The 21,105-nt window shown below is 44.0% G+C and overlaps 3 protein-coding genes across 3 annotated transcripts; 1 reads left to right on the top strand and 2 right to left on the bottom strand.

The window, feature by feature from the left end:
• Positions 1–1,031: 1,031 nt before the first annotated feature.
• On the top strand, positions 1,032–2,777 carry LOC138365279 (uncharacterized protein DDB_G0287625-like). Its single transcript, XM_069325558.1, has one exon. The coding sequence runs from the start codon at positions 1,032–1,034 to the stop codon at positions 2,775–2,777; it is 1,746 nt and encodes a 581-aa protein (XP_069181659.1).
• Positions 2,778–6,586: 3,809 nt separating this feature from the next.
• Positions 6,587–8,008, bottom strand: LOC138365278 (golgin subfamily A member 6-like protein 4). The gene is made up of 2 exons (XM_069325557.1): positions 7,946–8,008; positions 6,587–7,012 (listed from the first exon to the last, which is right to left on the bottom strand). The coding sequence occupies exons 1-2, from the start codon at positions 8,006–8,008 to the stop codon at positions 6,587–6,589; spliced, it is 489 nt and encodes a 162-aa protein (XP_069181658.1).
• A 9,684-nt stretch (positions 8,009–17,692) lies between these two features.
• On the bottom strand, positions 17,693–18,487 carry LOC123750900 (loricrin-like). Its single transcript, XM_045732999.2, has one exon. The coding sequence runs from the start codon at positions 18,485–18,487 to the stop codon at positions 17,693–17,695; it is 795 nt and encodes a 264-aa protein (XP_045588955.2).
• Between the last annotated feature and the right edge of the window lie 2,618 nt (positions 18,488–21,105).

Below are 21,105 nucleotides of genomic sequence, written 5' to 3'. Positions count from 1 at the left end.
CACCTCACATGGCACCAGGCGAACAATGGCACTAGTGCTAGTGCCTCTCAATAGTTCCTATGGCACCACGCACCTCACATGGCACCAGGCGGACAATGTCACTAGTGTTAGTGCCTCTCAATAGTTCCTATGGCACCACGCACCTCACATGGCACCAGGTGGACAATGTCACTAGTGCTAGTGCCTCTCAGTGGTTCCTATGGCACCACGCACCTCACATGGCACCAGGCGGACAGTGTCACTAGTGCTAGTGCCTCTCAGTAGTTCCTATGGCACCACGCACCTCACATGGCACCAGGCGGACAATGTCACTAGTGTTAGTGCCTCTTAGCGTTTCCTATGGCACCACGCACCTCACATGGCACCAGGCGGACAGTGTCACTAGTGCTAGTGCCTCTCAGTAGTTCCTATGGCACCACGCACCTCACATTGCACCAGGTGGACAATGGCACTTGTGTTAGTGCCTCTCAGTGGTTCCTATGGCACCACGCACCTCACATGGCACCAGGCGGACAATGTCACTAGTGCTAGTGCCTCTCAGCGTTTCCTATGGCACCACGCATCTCATGGCATCAGATAGTGCAACCGTGTTGGTGGCACTAAAGACATCAACATTAGCATCTACAGCCATTTCAGTAGCAGACAGAAACAGGAGCAATTGCAACATGATCGGTCGCAAAATCAACAACTACAATAGTAACACACAATAATACAAAGTATCCAGAGAAGTCATAAACATAAATAATTGGGTAATCAGAAAATAATAAGAACTGCAGCAGCATCAATGACAGCAAAGACAGAACCACCACCAACAATGACAACAATGACAGAACCACCACCAACAATGACAACAATGACAGAACCACCACCATCAATGACAGCAAAGACAGAACCACCACCAACAATGAAAACCGACAGAACCACCACCAACAATGACAACAACGACAGAACCACCACCAACAATGAAAACAACGACAGAACCACCACCAACAATGACAACAACGACAGAACCACCACCAACAATGACAACAATGACAGAACCACCACCATCAATGACAGCAAAGACAGAACCACCACCATCAATGACAGCAATGACAGAACCACCACCAACAATGACAACAATGACAGAACCACCACCATCAATGACAGCAACGACAGAACCACCACCAACAATGACAGCAACGACAGAACCACCACCAACAATGAAAACAACGACAGAACCACCACCAACAATGACAACAACGACAGAACCACCACCAACAATGACAACAACGACAGAACCACCACCAACAATGACAACAACGACAGAACCACCACCATCAATGACAGCAAAGACAGAACCACCACCAACAATGAAAACCGACAGAACCACCACCAACAATGACAACAACGACAGAACCACCACCAACAATGAAAACAACGACAGAACCACCACCAATAAAGACAACAACGACAGAACCACCACCAACAATGACAACAACGACAGAACCACCACCAACAATGACAACAACGACAGAACCACCACCAACAATGACAGCAACGACAGAACCACCACCAACAATGAAAACAACGACAGAACCACCACCAACAATGACAACAACGACAGAACCACCACCAACAACGACAACAACGACAGAACCACCACCAACAACGACAACAACGACAGAACCACCACCAACAAAGACAACAACGACAGAACCACCACCAACAATGACAACAACGACAGAACCACCACCAACAATGACAACAACGACAGAACCACCACCAACAATGACAACAACGACAGAACCACCACCAACAATGACAACAACGACAGAACCACCACCAACAATGAAAACAATGACAGAACCACCACCATCAATGACAGCAAAGACAGAACCACCACCAACAATGACAACAATGACAGAACCACCACCATCAATGACAGCAAAGACAGAACCACCACCAACAATGAAAACAACGACAGAACCACCACCAACAATGACAACAATGACACAACCACCACCATCAATGACAGCAAAGACAGAACCACCACCAACAATGAAAACAACGACAGAACCACCACCAACAATGACAACAACGACAGAACCACCACCAACAAAGACAACAACGACAGAACCACCACCAACAATGACAACAACGACAGAATCACCACCAACAATGACAACAACGACAGAACCACCACCAACAATGACAGCAACGACAGAACCACCACCAACAATGACAGCAACGACAGAACCACACCAACAATGACAGCAACGACAGAACCACCACCAACAATGACAACAATGACAGAACCACCACCATCAATGACAGCAAAGACAGAACCACCACCAACAATGAAAACCGACAGAACCACCACCAACAATGACAACAACGACAGAACCACCACCAACAATGAAAACAACGACAGAACCACCACCAATAAAGACAACAACGACAGAACCACCACCAACAATGACAACAACGACAGAACCACCACCAACAATGACAGCAACGACAGAACCACCACCAACAATGAAAACAACGACAGAACCACCACCAACAATGACAACAACGACAGAACCACCACCAACAAAGACAACGACAGAACCACCACCAACAAAGACAACGACAGAACCACCACCAACAAAGACAACGACAGAACCACCACCAACAAAGACAGCAACGACAGAACCACCACCAACAAAGACAGCAACGACAGAACCACCACCAACAATGACAACAACGACAGAACCACCACCAACAAAGACAACAACGACAGAACCCAACAATGACAATACCGACAAAAGCAGCAGCAGGAGCACTAACAGAATAACAATGAAAACAACGAAACGAACAAAAACAACAACGACAGCAGAAACAACAACGACAACAACATCCAGGACACCCTGCACTTCACTGCTGACTTGATTCATGTTATAGACCTCATAAAAAGGACTCCCAGCACCTCGTTGTGAGGAAGTGAGTAAGCAAGTAATGGGGACAGAGCGAAGAGAGCGCACGAGGATTATGGGTAAGAGATGAGTATGGATGAGTTAATGGGGAGACGAGGGACACTTATATTTTATATGTTATTTACCTGAACTATATATATACCTGACAAAATTTCTTCCATATCAAATTCTATATTTTGGCTTTGGAAAAATACTTATATTTAAGATTGTTAAAAAAAATCCTTGGAGCAGGGTGGGTCTCTGCCAGTCGATGTAGCACATCCTGGCTAAACGGGTAATGCGTGTGTCTGGGATAACCTAGGTGGCGGGGTTCGATTCCATCTCCCTGCTTCAAGGATATTATCATGGGTTAGATTTGATTTGGTGAGTTAAGGTCATGTTTGATTATGACTTTACGGTAAAAAAATATGTAGGTTAGAGTAGTATAGGTAAGGTACAGTTGGTTGGTACAGTAAGGGTAAGGAAAGGAGAGGTAAGGTAAGGTCAAGTATAGTAGAGGTTAGGGAAAATAAGGTTTGGGAAAATAAGGTTTGGGAAAATAAGGTTTGGGAAAATAAGGTTTGGGAAAATAAGGTTAGGTTAAATAAGATTAGCTAACTATTGTGTTCTTGTACACATAAAATATTGGTTTAAGCTCATTTGTGTCCGTGACGTAGGAGTGACGTCACCAATTACACAATATGTGATTCCACCTATTTCATTTTCAGCAATGCCATCCATTAAACCACCAATGATGCTACCCATTACACCACCAGCAACACAACCATTTACTCCACCACCAACACCACCATCTATTACACCTCTAATATCCCCACCCACTACAACACCACCAGCAACACCACCCATTACACCACCACCACCACCACCCCCCTTACACCACCCATTACACTACCACCAACACCACCAACACCACCACCACCCCCCTTGCACCACCTATTACACCACCACCAGCAACACCACCCATTACACCACCAACACCACCACCCATTATACCACCACCAGCAACCCCACCCATTACACCACCAGCAACACCGCCCATTACACCACCACCAACACCACCACTCTTCACACCACCACAAGAAACACTACCCATTTCGACCCATTCATTTCACGAAAATGGCTAAGCTTGCCGTAGCACGAGAAGCCTCAATTTTGCCGGTAATCTAATATAATATAATAGTTATAATACCCTGTACCAATTAAATTTTATGTCCGTATGGTTAGTGAATCAAGATAAACGCAGAAATACTAATAATTAGATCCTTGTTAGAGCATCAGCTGGAATAGACGGAGGAAAGGGACAGAAGGGAGGGAAAGGGACAGGACGCAGGGGGAGGGACGGGGGCTGGGGTTAGGGAACGATGATTAGGAAAGGGAGAGGGAAGGAGGATAGGGAAAAAGTGAGAGGAGGAAGATCAGGAAGAGGGAAGGAAGATGAGGGAAAAGGGAGGGAGGAAAGATGATTGAAAAAAAATGAAAAGGGAGGGGGACAAAAGGGGTAGATTCTGGAAAAGGAGGAATATCGAAATAATGAAGGATAGTATGTATAAAGGTATAGTGGCGAGATGAAACAAAATTGAGAGAAAGGAAATGAATGAGGAATAGGGAATGATAGGATAAATAAACCAGGACAAATATAAGTAACCATCAAACGATCGAGAGGTTATTAAGAAGCGAGTTGAAATATTGGGGGTTCAGGCTTGATGCTAGAGACAGCCCAGTTAAAGGTTCAAGTCGCCTGAAACGACTGAAACTAACAAGCAGAACTGTAATAGCTGAAAGAGATAAGACAGAATGGAAAAATGTAATTCTCATCCTCTCTCTCTCTCTCTCTCTCTCTCTCTCTCTCTCTCGGGCAGGAAAACACTTCCCTTGGTTTTCTATGAACAATTTTCCAGCCATTGTTTAAACTCGCTCCAGATTAGGTTTAAATTCTTTCCTTTGAAGCAATCAAAGTAGCTGCGAGCAGGCGGGGACCATTATCCCTTTCTTGCCTGTTTCCTTCTTGCACCCTTTCTCCGTGGCTTACTCTCATTTACCTCTCCCTTTCCTCCCCATCTTTGCATTCTTCCCTTTCTCTTACAGTTCTCGTTCTCTACAATCCCCACTATTCTCCTTTCCCTTTTCGCATGTACTCATTCCCCTTCCCACATTTTTATCTTCCGTTCTGCTCATCTCGTCCTGTCCCTTCGCCCGTTCCTCTGCTTTATTTCTCTGCTCTGGTTCCTCTCTCTTTCCGTTCCGCATTCCCTTACACCTTTTTTATTTACATTGCTGGGCCGGCACCTTTGATGTTGAGTTTAATCCTATTTTGCTATCTCCTTCCCCAGCCCCCCCTGTCTCCCTCTCTTCCTTTCCTTCTCTCTGTCAGTCTCTGTTTCACTCTTTTATTTTCATGTCACATTTCATAAATTTCTCATCATTGTAATATCCATCCTCTCCTCTTCGGTTCATCATCCTCCCCCCCCCCCCTCCCATATTCTGCACTTCGCAACATTCCGCTAAATTATTCTTACCTACGCCCCCCCCCCCCCACTATCACCTATTCTCTAGCTCCCTCTCCTCTTCCTATCTTCCCTGTCTCCTCTTATCAAGGCCTTCCAGTCCCATCAACATTATTTTTTTCTCTCTCGCCTCTTTCTCTCCGTCGTCTCTCGTCTCCTCTTTATCGACATGCATTTCATTATCATCAATTAAACTGCCTGTGTTCAATCTTTTGTTTCTCATTCTTTTACTCTCTCCCTGTTCCTCTTCTTGGTGCATTAAAGTCCACATACTGGCACCACATTGTGTAAACTATATTTTGAAATAAATCTATATTTTATATACAAAAAAAATGAACATAAACTGTTGAGCTTTAACAAATTTACTAGTGATAAAGAAAGCTCTTAAACTTATTTATTGCATTGATTTGGTAATATGATTTATCAGAGGATTCTTCTGCAGTGAAAGCCCATGTAGCCTGCTTCCTTTTTTTATTAGGTTGCCTGTGTACTTTCCATGTATCCTGTGTCCTTCCCATGTAGCCAACATTGACTTTCCCCTTGCCTGTCTGTTTCTTGCTTCTCATCTTGGCTTTTCCTCCTCCTCCTCCTCCTCCTTCCGTTTCTCGCCGTATCCGTTCGGACCTGGAAGACGATGCTCCATTTTTTTTTCCTTCTCCAGCAATTAGTCTTTCCCTTTTCCCATCCTCCTCCTCGTGTTATTTTCGTTCTGCGTCTCCACTTCATCGTTAATTTCCTAATTTGTTCATTTACCCCTTCTTTGTTCTTCGTCTTTGCCTGCTCCTTGTTTCTGGTTTTTCCTAGTTTTTCCTTCCACTAATTTGTCCTTTCGTGTTCTTCTACTCATTTTAGCTAATTATTTTCGCGTTTTCCTCTTACCCTTGGTGATTTTCATTCTTTCTCACTCACCTTCTTTCTCTCACTTTTTCTTAGTCCATTTATTCCTGGTTATTTTCCTCTCTTCTCCGTTCCGCTTTTTCCTAGTCCTCTTTATGGCCTATCCTCTCTTGTCCTCCTTTTCCCATCTCCTCTCTTCCACTTGCCGGCTCCTCGCCCTTATCATCTTCCTCTTCCGAATGTACATAAATATTTATTGTTATCTCAACACCACACAAATAGAGTCACTCATAGAGATGCTGGGCTCTGTCGCCTCTCCTCGTGAAGCCTCTCCTCGTGAAGCCTCTCTACGTGAAGCCTCTCCTCGTGAAGCCCCTCCTCGTGAAGCCCCTCCTCGTGAAGCCCCTCCTCGTGAAGCCTCTCCTCGTGAAGCCTCTCCTCGTGAAGCCTCTCCTCGTGAAGCCTCTCCTCGTGAAGCCCCTCCTCGTGAAGCCTCTCCTCGTGAAGCCTCTCCTCGTGAAGCCTCTCCTCGTGAAGCCTCTCCTCGTGAAGCCTCTCCTCGTGAAGCCTCTCCTCGTGAAGCCCCTCCTCGTGAAGCCCCTCCTCGTGAAGCCCCTCCTCGTGAAGCCCCTCCTCGTGAAGCCCCTCCTCGTGAAGCCCCTCCTCGTGAAGCCTCTCCTCGTGAAGCCTCTCATCCCCAAAAGAACGCTTTTGCTTGCAATATCATTCATCATAAATGTCCTTGTTCATACAACGTTCATAATAAAAGCAAAATGTATAGAAATCTGATAAACATTACACTCCTTAAAAATAAAACATTTTCTAAAACATTATTCGTTTCTCTGATAATAATAACTGTTAAAACGACTGCTTTCGTGTTGCACGGAAATTCAGGTAAAGTGTACTCCACTCGGTGTTGCAAAGCGAGGTATTCCCACAAGCTTAAAGTGACACAATTACGCTGCTTGAGCTACACAGTGGGACGTATGCCAAGGGGGTCTGCAGCATCACGACTCTCTCCAGGTTGGTGCAACAGTATGGTGAAAACTCGACGAGGCGCTTGCTGGTTGCAGTTTTAGGCGAGATGATGAATGCGTCGAGACGGCGGGAAAATATTGTCCCAACCCGCACGATCCCTGCTCTTTGAAGCAAGGAACGCGGAGTATATTTTTGTTGACAGTGTCCGTCTGCCTGCCTGCCTGTCTGCCTGCCTGCCTGTCTGCCTGCCTGCCTGCTTTTCTGTGTCTGCCTGACCCTTACCTGCCTGCCTGCCTGCTTCTATCAATCTTCCCGCTCACCAGCCGTCAATCGAAAATGCCATCGACTCCCTAAAGCAGTAAAGACCAATTATTTTAGCGGTGATGAACTCGTCTTGCTTTCGGTACAATCATATATACTTGCAGTCATAAAGCAGCAGCTGACGAGGGGTGTATATGATATTATAATATATATATATATATATATATATATATATATATATATATATATATATATATATATATTCCTCAACTTGCAATAAAAATGATGCGATCTTTTGATTGATACAGCAGTTAATTTGATTTCTTTGTGTTCTCGTCTGGATTCTGCGTGCACTGAAGCCCAACGCAGGCACCAATGACAGCAGAGAACCAATATTAACCATGGTACCCGGTAGTCATGGTTACCGCATGGCGTGAGGACGGCAAGGGACGAGCTGCCGTCCAATCCCATGGTGTCATATATCAGGGGGATATCATCCCCCTCCCATTGCAATACTGTATTGGTCATGTGACCTATACACTATTGTCCTCTGATATGAAGTTACTGTTATGCCAGGCACCAGTATGTGTAAATACGAACTTGACGAGCTCACAACCTCAGTCCACAGGTATATACATCCTACAGTAAATTTTGTAACCATACGCTTCCCTGCATGCTGGTTGAAGATGTGGATGATTGAGCAGTGTTGTGATAGAGCTTACTATCGTAACAAGGCCTACTCTCATAGCCAAGGAGGACTTTCGCAAATGAGACGAACACACACTACCAGAAATATGGAAGACGGCGAATGTGGTCCCAAGATACAAAAAGAGCGACAGGCAAGAGGCACTGAACTACAGGCCACTGTCCTTGACTTGTATACCATGCAAGGTGATGGAGAAGATCGTGAGACAAAAGCTAGTAACACATCTGGAGAGTAGGGACTTCGTGACAAATCGCTCACATGGATTCAGGGAGGGTAAATCTTGCCTGGCTGGCTTAATAGAATTCTACGGCTAGGTGACAAAGATTAAGCAAGAAAGAGAAGGCTGGGCGGACTGCATTTTCTTGGATTGTCGGAAAGCCTTTGACACAGTACCGCGTGTGAGGCTGGTACATAAGCTGGAGAGACAGGCAGGTGTAGCTGGTAAGGCGCTCCAGTGAATAAGGGAGTACCTAAGCAATAGGAAGCAGAGAGTTACGGTAAGGGGTGAGACCTCAGATTGGCGTGAAGTCACCAGTGGAGTCCCACAGGGCTCTGTACTCGGTCCTATCTTGTTTCTGATATATGTAAATGATCTACCGGAGGGTATAGATTCACTTCTCTCAATGTTTGCTGACGATGCCAAAATTATGAGAAGAGTTAAGGCAGAAGAGGAATGCTTAAGGCTTCAAAAAGACCTGGACAATCGGAAGGAATGGTCGAACAAAGGGTTATTAGATATTAACCCAAGCAAATGTAATGTAATGCAGATAGGCGTAGGCAGCAGGAGGCCAGATACTAGGTATCATCTGGGACATGAAATTCTTCATGAGTCAGATAGATAAAAAGACTTGGTGGTTGACATCACGCCAGACCTGTCCCCTGCAGCCCATATCAAGAGGATAACATCAGCGGCATATGCCTGGCTGGCCAACATAAGAACGGCATTCAGAAACTTGTGTAAGGAATCATTCATAACTTTGTATACCACATATGCCAGGCCAATCCTGGAGTATGCAGCCCCAGCATGGAGTCCATATCTAGTCAGGGATAAGACTAAACTGGAAAAGGTTCAAAGGTTTGCCACCAGATTAGTACCCGAGCTGAGAGGTATGAGCTACGAGGAGAGGCTACGGGAATTAAACCTCAGTTCGCTGGAAGACAAAAGAGTTAGGGGGACATGATCACCACATTCAAGATTCTCAAGGGAATTGATAGGATAGATAAAGACAGGCTATTTAACACAAGGGGCACACGCACTAGGGGACACAGGTGGAAACTGAGTGACCAAATGAGCCACAGAGATAATAGAAAGAACTTTTTTTTAGAGTCAGAGTGGTTGACAAAGGGAATGCATTAGGAAGTGATGTGGTGGAGGCTGACTCCATACACAGTTTCAAGTGTAGATATGATAGAGCCCAATAGGCTCAGGAACCTGTACATCTGTTGATTGACGATTGAAAGACTGGACCAAAGAGCCAGAGCTCAACTCCCGCATGCACAATCAGGCGAGTACAATTAGGTGAATACACTGGCACCGCAAGGCAGAAAACCCACAGGCAGATAAAACTCTCATGGCAACGGCCAGAGAGAGTGGCCGCTGCTACAACAATAGGAAACGCTTCTTGTCATAGCCAGGGAGAACACGCCCGCTACCATAACTACGGGAAAGACTCACTGCCATAACCAATTTGAACGCAAAGTCCAGGGAAAGCCCCACTGCCACAACTAAGGGAGAACGCCCACTATCACAGCCAAGAACTAGAACTGAAACACAAAATATTTGCTTCTTTTCTCTGGTCATTCTCATTTATCCAGCAGAAAAACTAACAAAAAACATACGCGCGTCGGCTCACAGAGAAGAAGGGAGAGAAGGAGGGGACAGCGAGGTGGGACGGGAGGGCAGAGAGAGAGAGAGAGAGAGAGAGAGAGAGAGAGAGAGAGAGAGAGAGAGAGAGAGAGAGAGGGGAGGGGGGGGGGAAGAAAGGGTAGGAACTAAAGTAGACTTTTTAAGAGGCGCTCACCCCCCATCATCAGAGAATCTACGCCAAACAATGATCATAAATTGTAAGTAAACACCATTTTCGAGATTGGGGTTGATGAGGCGTGAGGCTCGCCTTTCCATCTTTTCCAGCAGCACAGAGGGAAGGAAGGGGGAAGCAGTAGGGAAAGATGGCAGATGGCTAAGTAGGAAGGTAGGAAATACAGATATGGGAGGTAGAGCGATCAAGCTTAAAAAAAAGGAAGGAACGGAAGAGAGAGAGGAATAAGGGAGGGGGGAGGAAGGAAGGGGGGAGGGACACTCGTCGACATAATTTACTGGAAGCTGGTGACGAAGGATGTGTCAAGACCAAATGGCCAGGAGGGAGGAGGTTTCAGGGTCTTGAGTAGGCCCCAAGACGACCCTCGTCAATCCTCTTCATTCCATCGGTAAATGCACTGGAAGAAGGGAGCTGGTAACCCCCGGCGCTGGAGCTCTCCCAGTTGTGGAAGTTGGGTCCCAGGGGGAAGAAAGTTTACTGGCACAGATGTCTTTTTGTTAAAAACATTTCAATCACTTGGATATTAGTAGAATCGAACTAAGGCCTGCAAGAGAGGATTCAGTCACTCTAGCCACTGGACAAGGAGCATATCCTTGTCAAGTAGTTAATGTCTTCGCCTACTTAACGGGCAAAAATTATGAAACGTTATGTCTACGCTACCGTGGTTACTAATTCCCAGAGGGAATAAAATATTACTAATTCTGTGGTCTGTGAAGGTCTACAGAAGGGCATTATGGCTATTCTAAAATTACAAAGGAGCGTATTTCATTTATTGAGAATGTTAATCGTCTCTTCACGGCCGGCAGCGAGGGAATTCAGTACACGTCCTCGGGGATACTGCGAAGTAATGTAATTATAAAGAGAAAATTGAGCAAAAGGATGGTTTTAAGCGATTTTCACCTCCCTCCTTCCCCTCCCTGACACTTTCAGCCCCTCTCCTATTTTTTCGCCTTCCAGCCTCCTGCTAAGAGCCCCTCGCCTATTCACTGAACTTTCCAGCATCCAACTATTTCTTACCCATTCTTGCCCACTCGTCCTTGCCTCATCTACACCCTACCAAAACCTTCAAAATACAACATAATAGGCACGAAGAAAATCCTAATAAATTCCCAGCACCTAGAATTAATATTTAGATGATATTAAAATTAAGCCTTCTACAGTCAAGAATCACTGTAGATACCAGAAGAGGCAGCAGTGGCGTTGAGAAGGGCCTGGCTTTAGTTTGTAACTCCTAACTAGATATGAGGATAGAGGATAAAGGAGGGGGTGGGGATAGGCAGATATATCGAACACGTGTAATCTGGTGTCAATATGCAAGACCGAAGATAGACGAGGGCCACTGATAGTGGTGTCACTAATTACCATTCTCCCCCTCCCCCCTAATCCCTGCAAGGAGCTTGAGACAGTGGTTGTGAGGATTGCGCACCACTGCCTATGTTGGCAGAAGAAAAATATATAAATAAATACTGATTAGCATTGTAGTTTGTCATTATATCAACATTTCACTCACCTGCTCCATTCACGACAGGAGTGTCACCTGTTCTTAAGTTTTTAATGAACTAATTTGCAATTAGTGGAAAAGATCTCTAATCTAGTCTACGTAAGAAAGATGAGAAAAGCTGATTAACATTTCAATTAAGAACTGTAAAAAGCTCTTCAAATACATTTGAAGTTAAGTGTTTAATAATTCACTGCACTATTCTATCAGATCTCTTACCCCTATCTTAACATCTTAACAAACGAAAATGTATATATATACAAAAGTTAGCAAAGTAACCGAATGACCATATCTGTGGTATATATGATCACTGAATAGTTAAAAAAAAACTGCAAAACAGCAAATTCGATTCAATTACGGAACAGCTGCTTAACCAGCTGATTGGAGTATTGCTACAGGATAAAAAGAATCAAAGAGGAGACCGGGGTAATGCTGCCTACATCTTTATTGTAAAAGAGAAACTGTTCTTCGCAAGACTCGTATTCTAACTAGAGGAGCCGGCTGGTGAATCGGGAAATAGGGTGCAGATGGGTGACAGAATGCCTTTCAGGAAGGAAGTAGAGTGTCACACAGTGAGTGAAGTTACTGGCATGAAGAGAAGTAATGATTGCAGTGCTGTAAGATACATAAAACTAATAACAGCATGGGCCCTAGTCATGTCATTTCCCTATACGAGGATATAAATTAATTTTTATCATTGATTTCATATAATACAAAATAAATCAGAAGAGTTAGAACCGAGGAGACCCGTAATATATTAAGAAAGACCTATAAATGGTCTCTTAAGAGATGCTCAGAAAAATTACAACTGGATTTTAATTCAGATAAATACAACATATAAGGATAAAAACTAGAGACAGCAGCCCTCAATTTCAATACACATCGAAAGAAAGGAAATTTTCCACCTCACTCACACACAAAAAAAGGACTGGAGGGAGGGAGGAATTATCAGGGAGAAAGCGCCAAGCCATTACGACTATATAGCACTGGGAAGGGGTCAGAATAAGGATTTGGGATGGGAATGGGGGGGGGGAGGGGAAGAATGGTGCCAAACCATTTGTAGACGGTCGGGGAGTAAACGCCGACCTCCATGAAGCGAGACCGTCGCTCTACCATCCAGCCCAAGTGGTTGGAGAGTATCAAGAAAACCGTCAACATCTAATTATCCGTCAAGAACATGGTATATAGCCTTCGGAAGAACTAAGAAATGCCCAGAGACCTGAAAGCTGCAGTACTAAAAGTTATAACAAGTTTTGTAATAATAGGTATTTGTATGGTCAGCACAGTAACCGGACCAGGCAATGTGATGTCATTGCGCGAATTCGCCTTCTACGGAAACTACGGAATTTAAACCTCACATTGCTGAAAGACAGAAGAGTTAGAGGAGAACATGATCACCACACACAAGATTCTCAAAGGAATTGATAGAGTAGATAAAGACACTATTTAACACAAGGGTACACTCACTAGGGGACACAGGTGGAACCTGAGTGCCCAAATGAGCCATAAAGACATTATAAAAAAAAATTTAGTGTCAAAGTAGTTGACAAATGGATTGAATTAGGAAGTGATGTGGTGGAGGTTGACTCCATACACAGTTTCAAATGTTAATTGAGCCCAGCAGGCTCAGGAATCTATACACCAGTTGATTGACAGTTGAGAGGAGGGACCAGAGAGCCAAAGCTCAACCCCCAGCAAGCACAACTCGGTGAGTACACACACACACACACACACACACACACACACACACACACACACACACACACAGTGCCCAAGCAACAGTAATCACACCCCATTGTGCTATCTTCCTACGCCCGGGCTCTCTAAAGATGGTGGGCTAAGTGCAGATAGCCAAAGTGTCACAGTGGCTGTCCGCTCAGCTCCTCCTCCCCCTGATGAGCGTCCCGCAGGTCATTTATCTCCGGGCGTGATTAAGCTGGCAATTTAAGCCCATCACAGGCCCCTTTGCCCCCCCCCCCCCCGCCTTCCCTTGTATCCTTCAACGATCGCCGACTGGCCCCTTTTCCACCCTTACCTTCATTTCGTTATTAACCGAGTGCTTCCTATCTTGTGATTAAGTGCAATTTCCCTACCACAACAAACTAGAGGGTTCAGTTCCTGAACCGATTATGTGCCTCTGTAATCCCTTACACCGCCGCCCACGGAATGGGTATGGGGTGCATAATAAAGAAATTGAATTTGACGCACATCTTTATCTCTTCAGCGTTGATGAGTATAATGTTGACCACTTTTCTCCCACGTAGCTGAGATTGTATAACTAAGAACTCTAATTGACCAGGCCAGGATTCGAACCCATGCCGTCCAGGATCACCCCTAAACGTACACAATATCGTCTATATAATACAACAAGACGATCATTGGGGCGGTGGTCAAGGTACTGTGTACGTTTAGGGGTTATCCTGGACGGCATGGGTTCGAATCCTGGCCGGGTCAAAGAGTTCTTAGTGATTATATTATATTATATTATATATATATATAATATATATTTATATATATATATGCGGAAAATCCACAGAGAAATATGAAATGAGGTGAACGTTTCGGCTTGTTAAAGCCTTTGTCAACACCAGACTGACTCCTGTCAGTCTGATATGGTATCAGCCATATCTGGCAGGCAGCCAGACAGGTATATCCTGAGTTTATATATACCTTCACCTCAAGGAACACTAATGACTACCCACATGAATGAACATCCCCTCCCCTCTTCCCCCCCCCCCTTTCCCAATACCCCACCCCCATCCCTTCACTATTTCCCACCATCGTTCTTCAGCTAAAAGGTTTTCCGATGAAATAGTCTTGAGAAGACAATAGCGGAAGGCAGGCTTAGTTTCGGTGGTGGTGGGAGGGCTATTGAGTCCTCAGCTGACATTACAGGAACTGGTAGACTGCAGATGCACTCTGAAAGAGGAAACGAGCTTGTAACTTGCGAGTGCATGACTGCGTGTCCTCTGGTGAATTATCGCCTTCTATATTGTGTGTATAGCACACACACCCTCGTTCCTTGTGCCAGAAGCCACTTTTTTTATTTTTTTTTACTGAAACATGTAACATTAAACATGTTTTAATTTCAGCTCGTTCCATATTTTTCCTCTGCGGTGATGTTAATAAATACTTGAGTTACTCTCTGGGTTTTTTCCTCGTTTTCTGAGCCAACAGGTTTTTTTTCTCCTAAAATATGACACTTGGTGATCTTAACAGAGAAAGAAGTAGAATTTGAAAAGATTCACAATAAAAATGGGATAAAATGGAGTCAATGTTGCTTTAAGTGTAACTTTACTAAGTGCTTTACTGTAACAAAATTCTCTCTTAATCTTTTCCATCCTCACACCTTCCTGCCCCCTTTTCCCCTTTCTCTAACACCAGTTATACATTTTCACGAGTAGAGAAGTGAAAAGCGGCGCCCATGATTATTCGAGTGTGATAATTTCCTAATATATTTGGAATCAGAATCATAATATATCCCGGACAATCAGGACGTGGTATAGAGAATCAAGCAGTTAATCAATTATAGAGGGGCTATACCTCCTGGTCAGCTTCCCACAAACACAAGCCGTACAAGTAGCTCAACAACAGTAGCAAACACTAGTAGCTCAACCCTTGCAAGCACAACTAGGTGAGTACAGCTAGGTGAATACACACACATACAAAATAATTTGTATTTTGCAGGTGCAAAATACTGATTATTGTGGAAATCTTGAAGGAAATTAAAAATAGTACAAAATAGTACAAAAAATAGTACTAGTTTAGAATACAAATTACGTGGGTACAGAAGTTGCGTACGCAATGAAGCACAAGTTGCGCACACAATACAGCATACGCTGCGTTCAAAATTATTCGTCTCCCCTCCCTTACCACCATTCACTATCCCTCTCCCCTCCCTTATCACCATTCACCATCCCTCCCTCACCACCATTACCTTCCTCAACCGACTCGGCAAAACACAAAGTTAAAAAAAAAAAAAAAATGGCCGACAACAGCTAAACAACCTCCGGACTGATTCAGTATTATACTGAAAACCAACCCATCTAATTACAATTAGATTTTGAAACCTCATTCGTATTAACGTATGCAAATCCCTACAATGATGGCTGAATTAAACAGGTGTACAGCATGCTAAATCAAACATATATTTTTGACATAAATTGATTAACGCAAGTTTGCATTCACGCTATAGAAATTGTACTCGGGATCCCCCCAGTTCCAACACCAGAACCAGATTTGAACCACTAATCAGTTCAGATTTAACTAAGCCAATGATTGGTTGCTCATGCTGTACATAACTCTGTTGTTCGTGCCTCAGTGTAAGGAAGATATTAAACCAAGTGAATGTTTTTTTCCGCAAATGACAGCAATGATTACCACACAACCATATCGTCACAACACCTCCAGCCTCCACACACTACTACACAACACTGCCAGCCTCCACACACCACTCCACCACACTGCCAGCCTCCACACACCACTTCACCACACTGCCAGCCTCCACACACCACTCCACCACACTGCCAGCCTCCACACACCACTCCACCACACTGTCAGCCTCCAAACACCACACCACCACTAACCAAATCACCAAGAGGTCAAAACAAACACAGAAAATATGAACACGACATTGAAGATACAGAGAGGAATGCACAAGGTGGATAAGGACACCCTATTCATACCGAGGTAGAGTAGAAAGAGAGGACACAAGTGTAAGCTGGAAAGGCAAGTGAGCCGAAGGAATGTAAGAAAGTACTCCTTCACTGAACGGGGGGGGGGGAGGGGGTCAACACGAGGAATGCACTGAAAGAAGAAGCTGGGAAAGCCACCTCCATCCACAACTTCAAGACCGGATTCGACAAAGTATTTGTACAGCAGAATAATTCAAACATAACTAACGTAACAGGTACAAGAAGGGAAGCATAAACAGCCGTAGACCTCACCTCCCCTACACACACACACACACACTGGTAAGGGCCCCCACCACAACCCACACCACCTACCAGACCATCCCTACCATCACCCACATCTCCACCCACCCTAAAAATCACCTTAAACCACAGCCTGGGCTAAACATAAACAAGCGAGAGCCCTGGCGGGCAATCAGCTCCATATCACACTCCTCACCGACCCAAAACTCTGCCCTTGAAATAAAACAAAAAGATGAAGTGGGGAAAAAGTGTCTCAATGGCAAACTAATGAGGAGATTATACATGCTAATTGCTACAGCATTTTTTCTGGGGATCCTTTACTGGAATCTCTCTCAAGTTCGCTTCCAATTAAGTTGTGATAAGTGTCAGTATCTGGGGTGATGTTTTAGCTTTTTTCTCTGTTACTGAGAGACAACTTTATCGAGTGATAAAAAGGCCAGCCTTCATGACTTAATGAAGGATTTATGTAAATGAGGAATTAAATAGTGCGTTCTGCTTGGAGTTTGGAGCTGGTGTGTATATGTGAGTGTGTATTCACTTAGTTTTCACCTAGTTGTGCTTCCGGGGGTTGAGCTCTGCTCTTTCGGCCCTCCTCTCAACTGTCAATCAATCAACTGTTACTAACTACTAACTTTCCCCGCCCCCCCCCCCCTCACACACACACACACACACACACACACACACACACACACACACACACACACACACACACAGGAAGAAGCCTGTAGCAGCTGTCTAACTCCCAGGTACCTATTTACTGCTAGGTAACAGGGGGCATCAGGGTGAAAGAAACTCTGCCCATTTGTTTCCGCCATCGCCGGGGATCGATCTCCGGTTCACCGAAATACGTGTCCAGCATGCTGTCCACTCAGCCATTTAATGAGCTCCGAAGCACCAGGAGGCTGTTTGTAACAATAACAACAGTTGATTTAGACGTTTTCACGCTTGTAAACTGTTTAATAAAGGTAACCAAAGCTGTCAAAGATTGAGGAAAGATGTACCCGTTCGTAAGTACTTGCGTAACTGCTTCGTGAATCTAGCCCCTGGACTCCATCTCATCAGCTGTTGGTCGATAGTGAGGATGGGTTGCTGGAACATATACCCACTAGAGCCACCCTGGAACATATACCCACTAGAGCCACCCTGGAACATATACCCACTAGAGCCACCCTGGAACATATTCCCACTATAGCCACCCTGGAACATATACCCACTAGAGCCACCCTGGAACATATACCCACTAGAGCCACCCTGGAACATATTCCCACTATAGCCACCCTGGAACATATACCCACTAGAGCCACCCTGGAACATATACCCACTAGAGCCACCCTGGAACATATACCCACTAGAGCCACCCTGGAACATATACCCACTAGAGCCACCCTGGAACATATACCCACTAGAGCCACCCTGGAACATATACCCACTAGAGCCACCCTGGAACATATACCCACTAGAGCCACCCTGGAACATATACCCACTAGAGCCACCCTGGAACATATACCCACTAGAGCCACCCTGGAACATATACCCACTAGAGCCACCCTGGAACATATACCCACTAGAGCCACCCTGGAACATATACCCACTAGAGCCACCCTGGAACATATACCCACTAGAGCCACCCTGGAACATATACCCACTAGAGCCACCCTGGAACATATACCCACTAGAGCCACCCTGGAACATATACCCACTAGAGCCACCCTGGAACATATACCCACTAGAGCCACCCTGGAACATATACCCACTAGAGCCACCCTGGAACATATACCCATTAGAGCCACCCTGGAATATATACACAGTAAAAAGAGCACCCCAAGGCTCTCAGGTCCGCACAGACAACCAGTTATCTAATAATGCTCTACATCGCGACTCTTTTGTTCTATGTTAAATCCTCTTGTAAGACTTTGCATGACTGACGTCTCAACAGTGTCCCCCTTATTCGTTTCACTTTACTGGACTTACAGGATCGATATAATTGGGCTACTAAGTCTTATACTGATGCTCAGTTTAAACATTGTCTCTCCCTCTCGAGTTCTCGTTTTACTCTCAAAATATGGTTCGATTCCCACTGTTCTCGTAGTTTAGTCCCACTCATTTTCCTTTGGATAAATAGTTACCTATCCAAAACGCATGCTAGTGTCCTATTTAAAATAGTTATGCAGAACTACTGCATTTGAACTAGTCATTAAAGAATGTAGAATAATTAAATTTGTTTACCTACATCTGTTATAAACTCATCCCCGGCCATATGGGGTTGTATTTCGAATACGTTAATTAAATCATGTATAATATCTGATGTAGGAAATGGTATACTCAGGAAATATATATGTGCTTCAACCTACAATTTTGACCAATTGTCTTGTTTATGATCCTGTGTGTCTGTGTGTGCATGTGTATGCACACATGGACACTCCTTATCCAGTATGCCTGAGCCAAATGCGTATGTGGCTTCCCTTGCAGCCACATGTGTGTGCATATGTGGCTCCTTGAGAGAGCACGTGTGTGCTGTCTCTGTAATTCTGCTCGAATTTGCTCACTTTGATTTATATACATTGCCATGTGTCCGTGTTTTCTCACACCTGAATTTATTCACCAGTGGGGGATGTTCCATCTCCCCAATCCAGTATCACCGTCAAACAAAATATATATATATATATATATATATATATATATATATATATATATATATATATATATATATATATATATATATATATATATAAATAAATAATGAACAAACTCGAGCTCTCAAGACCCGAAGGTATAATTAAATTGAATATTCCGTTGAGTATTTGATCAGACTCCGAAAAAGCTAAAACAAATATTTCTAATCTATGGGGACGGATGTGTTATTACCAGGAGAGTGAAGACTTCACGAACGAGGTCGTTGAGCTCTCCATGGGTGTTTCCAGGACGATAGAAGCCCTATCATCATCAGGCATTTGGAACCTGTCAGACAGTTACGGAATTTTTCATCCAGCTGATTTTGAATTGTGTAATAAGTATTTTTTTCTTTTTTGAATCTATGAGTCTTTTGAATCTTTTGAAAATCTTTCAGTGATTCAAGTGTATATACACCTTCTTCTGCCTGGGAACACGATTTGCAGCATTAAACTGTTGTAGCAATTCCTCTGATAATTTCAATTTCCCAGAAACGATATATTTCAAGTTTATAAACGAGTAACAACAAAATTAACTAATGATTTAATTAGGTCACTGAGCAATATGAAAATTAGTCGAAACCCAAATGGTTCCCAGAAGGAAATTATGAAATAAATGAAATCGTCTTATCAATCCCTCTTTTTGTCTTGAGAATAAATTAGATCTCTGAGACAATCTTTTAAGAGGCTGGACCCGGATTCACAAAGCAGTTACGCAAGCACTTACGAACCTGTCCATCTTCTCTCAATATTTGGCGGCTTTGTTTACAATTATTAAACAGTTAATGAGCTCTGAAGCACCAGGCGGCTGTTTATAACAACAACAGTTGATTGGGAAGTTTTCATGTTTGTAAACAGTTTAATAAATGTAACCAAGGCCGTCAAAGATTGAGGAAAGATGTACACTTACGTAAGTACTTGGCGTCACTGTTTTATGGATTCGAGGTCCAGTTAAAAGTCTCGCACCACTCGCGGTTCACCAAGACATCACCGAGACATCAACGCAATGCCAAGGGGGAAACTTTCGCACTTATAATCCTCCTCCAGTGAAATTTCTTCCTTTGTAAAGTCCGTCTGGGACCTGCTGATACCAACTTGCTATAGCACTGCCACGCTCTAGATAGAGGTTCCAGTCTTGCTTTACATCCATTTCCCTCCCCCAGTGTATCCATTATCCTCCTCCTCATCCTTCATCCACTCTCCTTGCAATGCATCCACACTCAACATCTCGTCTAGCATTCACACTCCTAAGCATCAACTACGTTTTTCTCCCCCTCCCTCCCCCTCTATTTCATCAATTCCTTGTTCAACTCTTTCTCAAACTAATCGGGCATTTTTTCATTGTCTTCCCTATTATCTCCCACCGCGGTGAGTTTAGAAGTTACTTCCTTAATCAACATATTAATTCGCATATCAAAGGGTTAGGAACATAATATATCAGTCAACTCAAGGTTGAGAAGCGGGGCCCAAGATCTAAAGCTAAACCACCCGAAAGCACAGTTTGATTAGTAGAAAAGATAATTCTAAGTATATGTTTGCAAACATGTATGAATAAACACACTTTCAAACACACACACACACACACACACACACACACACACACACACACACACACACTTACAAACGTATTCACTTGAACATATTTACAAATTCAAGAAATACAAAAAGACACAGACACAAATTCACACGTCAGAATAATTCGGGAACATACGGATCCAACAT

The sequence above is a fragment of the Procambarus clarkii genome, chromosome 16 (assembly GCF_040958095.1).
Source record: "Procambarus clarkii isolate CNS0578487 chromosome 16, FALCON_Pclarkii_2.0, whole genome shotgun sequence".
Classification (NCBI taxonomy): domain Eukaryota; kingdom Metazoa; phylum Arthropoda; class Malacostraca; order Decapoda; family Cambaridae; genus Procambarus; species Procambarus clarkii.
This window is presented reverse-complemented; position numbering and strand designations above follow the sequence as displayed.

Bases quoted from the DNA above. Each gene is read 5' to 3' on its own strand.
- LOC138365279 (XM_069325558.1), top strand. From the start codon at position 1,032: ATGACAGAACCACCACCATCAATGACAGCAAAGACAGAACCACCACCA.
- LOC138365278 (XM_069325557.1), bottom strand. From the start codon at position 8,008: ATGGGATTGGACGGCAGCTCGTCCCTTGCCGTCCTCACGCCATGCGGT. The intron at 7,013-7,945 runs GTACCATGGTTA...TGATATTGCAAG, and splicing joins GCGGTAACCATGACTACCGG to CAAAAGCGTTCTTTTGGGGA.
- LOC123750900 (XM_045732999.2), bottom strand. From the start codon at position 18,487: ATGTTCCAGGGTGGCTCTAGTGGGTATATGTTCCAGGGTGGCTCTAGT.